This window comes from the organism of the source record quoted next, unplaced genomic scaffold, assembly GCF_019419815.1.
Source record: "Pyrus x bretschneideri cultivar Hongxiangsu unplaced genomic scaffold, Pyrus_bretschneideri_v1 Contig202, whole genome shotgun sequence".
NCBI classification, from domain to species: domain Eukaryota; kingdom Viridiplantae; phylum Streptophyta; class Magnoliopsida; order Rosales; family Rosaceae; genus Pyrus; species Pyrus x bretschneideri.
This window is the reverse complement of record NW_025999505.1, coordinates 112,217-119,523: the sequence shown is the minus strand read 5'-3', so window position 1 is coordinate 119,523 and position 7,307 is coordinate 112,217. Positions and strand designations below refer to the sequence as shown.

The 7,307-nt window shown below is 35.6% G+C and overlaps 1 protein-coding gene across 1 annotated transcript; it reads left to right on the top strand.

The window, feature by feature from the left end:
• The first annotated feature begins 2,367 nt into the window (after positions 1-2,367).
• On the top strand, positions 2,368-7,307 carry LOC125477237 (ankyrin repeat-containing protein P16F5.05c-like). The gene is made up of 7 exons (XM_048584188.1): positions 2,368-2,529; positions 2,776-2,863; positions 2,981-3,068; positions 5,389-5,453; positions 6,726-6,794; positions 6,869-6,918; positions 7,057-7,307. Exons 2-7 carry the CDS (start codon positions 2,789-2,791, stop codon positions 7,166-7,168), a joined length of 459 nt encoding a protein of 152 aa, XP_048440145.1. The 5' UTR covers positions 2,368-2,529; positions 2,776-2,788; the 3' UTR covers positions 7,169-7,307.

Below are 7,307 nucleotides of genomic sequence, written 5' to 3'. Positions count from 1 at the left end.
ATGAACAAAGAATCCCAAAAAGTTGCCCGACCTTACCCCAAAAGCACATTTCTTAGGATTCATTTTTAACTTATGGGTCCTCATTCTTGTTAAGGCTTGCATGAGGTCTACTAGGTGTTGTTCTTCAGTTTTAGACTTCACCACGATGTTATCAATGTATACTTCCATCCTATGGCCAATCAAGTCATGAAAAATGGCATTCATTGCACTTTGATAGGTTGCACCAGCATTTTTTAGTCCAAATGGCATGACTAAGTATTCATATGCTACAACATGGCCTAGGCATCTAAAAGCTATTTTGTCTATATCTTCTTTCAGCCATTTTTATCTGATTATAACCAGCATTACCATCTATGAAAGCTAACACTTTATGTTTTGCAACTGCATCACGGATAAGTCAGCCATGGGCATGGGATATTCATCTTTTGGCATATCTCCATTAATGTTTCCATAGTCAACACAACACCAGACCGCATTAGTTATACCTTTTAATACAGGTACAATGTTGACCAACCACTCAACATATTTGGCAGGCCTAATAAATCCAGCTTTCACTAGCCTTTCAATCCCTTCTTTGACTTTTTCTTTGATCTCTTTTGACATTCTTCGTGGTGCTTGGTTCACAGGTTTATATCCCTCCTTAATAGGCATTATGTGTTCTACTAAGGTTGAATCTAAACATGGCATCTTGGTGTAATACCATGCAAAACAATCTTTAAACTCATGCAGAAGACTAATTATCTTTGCACGATCTTCCATTTTTAACAGGACTCTGATCTGTATAGGCCTTGGATCCTCTTTAGTTCCTAAAACAATGGTTTCTGAAGGGTCTTATGTCTCCAATAGTGGTTTATCAGGTTCTGTTCACAAAAATTCGACTAGCTCAGGGCTATCAGACATATCCTTGAGCCAGTCTAAGTCATATATACATTTAGCCATTTGTATGGCTGCTTCCAACTCCTTTCCAAAAAAACTCTTTATTATCTTGGTTGCTTGGAATCTCCTTGCTCCACTCTTTTTCAGCACTGAAAATTCCAATACTGGGATTGTAAACGCTGGCCTCTGCCATATTGGTTGTAGGGAGGAATGGTCATGACTCAGCCTCTTCTTGGAACTTTGGAATGTCAATTTGACTTGGTAAGAATGATTTGGTATTTCAATTGTTAAGAAATTTCAAATTAGTAATAGGTAAAAAAACCTAAATTTTAATTGATATGAAATTGGGTAACAGAATTTTAAGCCGAATACCCAAATTTTAGCCCACGACCCAAAAATCTCAAGTTTATGCCCAAAAGCCCAAGACTGAAAACGCAATCCCGATCCATCCTGAAATACCAAAATTGGGAATACTGAAATTCCAATTCGGGATTGGTTTTCAAATTACCGTCCCGAAAATTTTTGGTTTAAGATTCGGGATCCTATTTCGGTTTGGAATCCTATACCATACCACCCCTAGAGACACGTCAATACAAATCATGCACAACCTATTAAATAAGTTCGCCCCATTCGGACCATAACTTACAATTCACATAAGTTCTACAGTAGGAGCCCAAAGTCGTTGAGGATAAACTACGAATAAAATAGTCATTGTGAGGAGAAAAATCGCGTGGATGTGAAAGTTTTATCATTAGCGGAAAAATTCAAATACTGTGGATGAGCATGAGTGAAGATCCACGATTTTGTGAGGCCACTATCTAAGGAAGAGCAAAGAAAACGGAAAAAACTCTAAACAACTTCAATAAAAAATCAATCTCTCAAATATTACTATCTTAAAGACAAACAAGCTAGGTGCATTTATATTTGACCATCAACTTCTACGGGTGCAAATTACGCTTGATGCCTAAATCCATCATATCAAGATGTTTTGTGCGAGTTTGGTTGAATTATAGTTTGAGATCAAAATATTGACTTTACGGTGAAAATGCAAGGAAAGTCAAACTATTGTTAAATTGGACAACATGAGCTTTGTTGGGCCCATACGTGTCAGTCCAATAGTTGGCCCATTTCATTTGAAGAGGTGCTGATTGTAATTCCTCCAAGGAGTTGGTTTAAATTAGCAAAATTGATCATATTGGCTAAATGAGTACAATACAAAGATGAATTGGCTAAATTGTAAATACGAATTAAAATGGTCGAATAATTAAAACAGAAGTGTCATTTTGACAGGTATGCCTTTTGAGTAAAGATAATGTCAGGGAAATTAAATTTTCAAACTAAATTTACACATCAAATTATATGTCACTTATAACAAATAAATTCGTTAATCAATATTTAAATATAATCTAATCATTAACAATTTTTACGAAATTTAATTTAAAATTTTAATCTTCCTAGCATTATTAATACGGTTGGAACTTCCACATGGAATAAAAGACATGTAAGGGGCAAACAAGGAGTTAAAGTTGTAACAGATTGTTCCATATTGTGAAATTTCCAGTTGGAGGAGGAACTCTCGGTTCAGCCGAAGAAAGGAAGACGTCTTTTTTCGTTGCTTAAATTTCTGGTCTGAAGAAGTTATCTTTTTTCTGGGTGAGCAAAATCCTATTTGGTTTGCTCATTTGTTTTATATTTTACGGTAATTCAGCAATAACCAGAGTATGAACATGTAGCTTTGGTATTTTTCTCTATTTATTTGCCGGTAAATTTTTTGTGAATGGTGCGTTACATTCCTGTAACGGTTTTTATGAATCTCTCCTACAAATTGAATTCTGGTTTGAGTTGTGGGTTTAGGGTTTTAGGTTTAAGCTAATGGAAGCGATTGTGTTCTTCTTGTAGCGGCGGTGGCAAAATGGGAGAAGGGGGAAATACAGTTGGAGATACAGTCCAAACGGCGTCGTTGGAGAGGGTAGAGGCCTTGCTGGAGGTATCCAACTCCATTTTCCAAAGCGTCTGATTGTGCACTAAGATGTTTGTTAGAGTTGTAGATGGTTGTTTCATGATAGAAATTTATAGTTTGAGATGTCTTTTCAATGTTTGGCAGGCTGCTAGGTACGATGACATCGATGACATTATAAGCTTAGAATCTGCTGGTCTTTCTCTTGATTCTAAGGATCTCCACGGCCGAACAGGTTGTTATTTTCTGTCTGAGTTGTACCTTATTCATATTTTCTTTGTAGCGCATTTATCATTCTAGTATTCGTTACAGAATTAGATTGTGCTATATGTAATTCGATTCAGAGATTCAACATGAGGTTGATACTGTGACAACAGAACAATGCTCTGCTATCAAAAGTGCGTATAAAATATCTGAAATATCTTTTTGTGGTTAATAAATTTGGGATTCAGTAGGTAACGTCACTTGCTCTCAGAGACTGATAGCATTGCTAGCAATCTATAAATTTTGTGACAAATGTAGAGAAGTTGAAGAGATGCAGGAGTGGTATTAGAAGAATAGGCATCTCAAAACCTAATTTATCTGGGAAGTTGGAAGTAAAGAATTACGTTTTCCATTTCATCAGAAAATAGTTTGGTGTTAGCGTATTTGAGAGGGTGATGAGGCAGATTATTTGTGGGTGAAGGTTTGTTTCTGGGCATCTCCTTAGGACATCGGTGTGATAGACATTTAGGGAGAGCTCATTTTCTCTTAGTTTTTCGGTTGGGAATGCTGTTGTTTCTTAGTGTCTCCTTTTGGCGTATTGGGTATAATTTGTAGTTGCTTTGGTGTAGGTAGATATTGGTTTTGGGTTTCTATTTTCTTCCTTTAGAGGACATCTTGTTTTTATTGATAATGTCTTGTTTCCAAAAGAAGTGGTGATCCCTCAGTTCTTTCATAACTCTGGGTGTATCAGTAACACCTCCTGAACAGTGGATTCCAAAGTCCATGGACAACTCAAAAAGGCGGAATTTTTCACTCACAGGTGTGTTTGTATGAAGCTTGATTGGGATCTGGGTTAATATAGGGTCATGTTAACTGGTATCTGGATTGAGAGGGTATGTGAACAAGAACGGGTCTGCGTTATGCTAGTTTCCATGGTACAGGGTCCGAAGGGGTTAAGCATAGTCAGTACGATAATAAAAACTTACACTAATAATAAAAGAAAACATGAATGAATATGTTAATTTAAATTTATTATTTTATTTAATGATAATTAGTTGGAAATTAGAAGAGTGTCTTATTCAAAATACCATATCACCCCCGAGGATGGATTTATGAAACCATACAGAATAAAGATCCCTTCCTATTTTTAAATCTGGTCGCTTTAATATTCCTTGTTAATTTCAAACTTCCTCATCGAAATGCTTCCTTGTGTAGAGTTAATCCATTTTAAAATTTACTAATTAATATAATTAAAATTCAATTTTTTAACCCATGAAGGTCTATTCAATATTGTTAGGATGAAGGAACAAAATTCTATGTCAGATGCCCATATGGGGAATAGCTTTGGATTTTACACAAGCTTGGCATGGATGCACCTAGAATATTGAACTTCTAGTTTCTAATGAAGTGATGCTGCTTTGCATGATTTTACTAAAATGCTCCTAAAATATCAAGCTTCCTTAGGTGTTTTAAAATGATGCTCCTCTGCATAATGTGTGTTGGGTTAAAATACTGTGTGAAATCTAAATTGCCGCTAGCACTAGGAGCGGCATTTCAAGGCAACTTGCTGGTGCAACGTTGCGTTAGTTATGGGATGCATCCTTCCCTCTTCTTTATTCTTCTTTGCAGATTTCATCCCCATCGGTTCCTCTTCGTTTCTTCCCTAACAGGACTTCAACTGACATTTGACATGTGGCATTGCATATCCCTTTTTCTTGAATAAGTGGCTTTACTTTTGGCTTCAGCTGAGATATTTATAATTGGGTTGATGTATGGCCTCCCAATAAATGAGGCGTATTAGTTATTTTGAAATATATCATAAACTGAGCTAGGTTTTGTGTTTATGCAGTGCGCAACGGATATCCTTTTGCTTTCCTTTCACCAAATTTCCAAATTCTGTTACTTACTTGTTTCTGAGATGTTTATGATTTCTAAACTAGTTCAAACAGCTGACCAAAATGAAATTTCACATGATAAGAATTAATAAAGCGTAACAGAGTCTTCAGAGATTGATGGTGTTTAATGTCATGTTGCTACTTTTATGTTTTAAGTGAGAAATTGTCATTTGTTAAGCTTAACCTTCTGCCGTGATCTTCTCTTGGCTCTTGGTCAAGGATTTGTATAATTATTTTATGCACACAAAAACAAATACCTCTAGAAATCAGTCTCTTCCAACTTCTAAGTTGAATTTCTAGACTTTGATGTGAATGTTGATTTTTTTTTTTTTTTTTTTTTTTTTTTTTTGCCATTTTTAATTGTTATAGTTAGTGATAATTAAACTATTGGTCATCGTGAATATCTTTACAAGCTTATGCAAAACTGTGTTTGAACTAGTTACGGTTTAACTGCAGCACTACACATGGCTTCTGCTAATGGACATCTTCAGATTGTGGAGTATCTGATCAGTAGAGGAGTGGTGAGGTCTTCTAAGTTGCTACTCTTTTGATTTCGTTGAAGTGGCGATAATGGTTTACACTATTGACTTAGTGTTTAACATGGAAGACATATAATTGATTCAGAGATGATATCATAAATCCAATCTTAGGCTGCCATATTTTAGGATGTTGGCTGATCACTTTATTCTATGAGTATCATCACTAGCTAGCTCCAAAAGAAACGAAGAAAGAAAAGATCAATTTTCATTATAAAAGTTGACCGTTTGTTATATGAGCATTCATCATAAGAATACATTTTCGGATGTGTAAGTTTATATTATTAATCGGCTTCTTAATGCAGAAAGTTAGTCAGGCTAATTCAATGTGTTTAATCTGTTTGATGCATAATCATCCAAACTGAACTCCCCAAGGTCATTTGTGACTTATATATAATAATATAATGTCTAATGTTGATTAGCAAAGTGAACGAGGACTCGAAGTATTGAATCGTTATATACTCAATCCAACTCCTTGTGGGTACAAGTCTTTTTATCATGGCAGTTTGGTTTAATATTTTCATTATGTTGTGGACTTTAATCTCTATGTCGCATTCAGTTGGTTTTACTATAGTAACGTTTTTAGGTGGATGACTCATTAATAGATTATAGGAGTAATACAGTGAAACACCAGGAAGTTTTCTTCCACAATAAGCTTTCATCTTGTTACTAAAGCAATTACTTAGCTGATACAAAGCATTTACGTTAGTGTTTGTCACTCATAAAAAGGCCTAGTTATTTAAAGTTTTGATTGTTATTTTCGTTTTCATCTTGAAGTTTTTAGTTTATTTATTAGGCTTTGGCCATAATGGTCTGAGATTGGCACAACTCCTCACTTTGGTCCCTGACAATGACAATCGATAGAAGTGGTCCCTCAGTTTGTACATCAGAAATCATTTTCGTCCTTCCGTAAAAAATCTGTCAATATCCTCGTTAAATACTCACGTGTGTGACCACGTGACCACCTTTTTAAGGGTATTTTTGTCAAACAAACCCCTCCACTTAACGAGGATATTGGCTTATTTTTTCACATAAGGTTGATTTATGATGGACAAACTCAGAGACCACTTCTATCGATTTCATTGTTAGGGACCAAAGTGAGGAGTTATGCCGATTTCAGGGACCATTTTGGCTAAAAAACCTATTTATTATTTCCATTGTGATGTCTTGGAATAGATTGATTGCATGTTATCCAATCTCCACTTGTGATGATATGTCAATATGGTAAACTTAATAAGTTTGTGTTGTTCGTGTAAGGATTTGAATGCTACAAATGAGGAGATGAATACACCGCTACATTGGGCTTGCCTGAATGGACATGTCGAGGTGATTAATTTGGTTGCCAGGCACATTGATATCCACTCATGCTACTTCTTCGTGTAACATTCATGCCTTTGCAGGTCGTTAAGAAATTGATCTTAGCAGGATCTAATCTCAGTGTATTGAACAGGTACGCATTGTAGCATGTTAACTAAACCCTGAGCATTGTAGCATGTTTAACTAAACCCTGACTTTATTTGACAAAAAAAAAAAAAAAAATTATACACCTTTTATTCATGACGATGGTTGTGGCATTTGTTATCATCAGCTACGAAAGGACTCCAGTTGATGAAGCAGTAAGCGGGGGAAAGATGGATGTTCTGGATGCCGTTAATGCAGCAGCTGCCCAAGTAGAGCTTAGAGACGTTAGCGTGTCCTAATGTATTATTTAGCCCTAATGAAAAGTAGGATTTATTATATAGTTCATAGATGTTATCTTCTTGCAGAGAATTGAAACTATTTGCTAAACTAATGTGATGCTATCATACTAGTCACTTTTTATGCATTAAGCTTTGGTAA

What these genes read in the sequence shown, in the direction of transcription:
- LOC125477237 (XM_048584188.1), top strand. Translation starts at nt 2,789, where the DNA reads ATGGGAGAAGGGGGAAATACAGTTGGAGATACAGTCCAAACGGCGTCG. An exon ending in GGGTAGAGGCCTTGCTGGAG is followed by an intron (nt 2,864 to 2,980) that starts GTATCCAACTCC and finishes AATGTTTGGCAG; the next exon opens with GCTGCTAGGTACGATGACAT. An exon ending in GGATCTCCACGGCCGAACAG is followed by an intron (nt 3,069 to 5,388) that starts GTTGTTATTTTC and finishes GTTTAACTGCAG; the next exon opens with CACTACACATGGCTTCTGCT.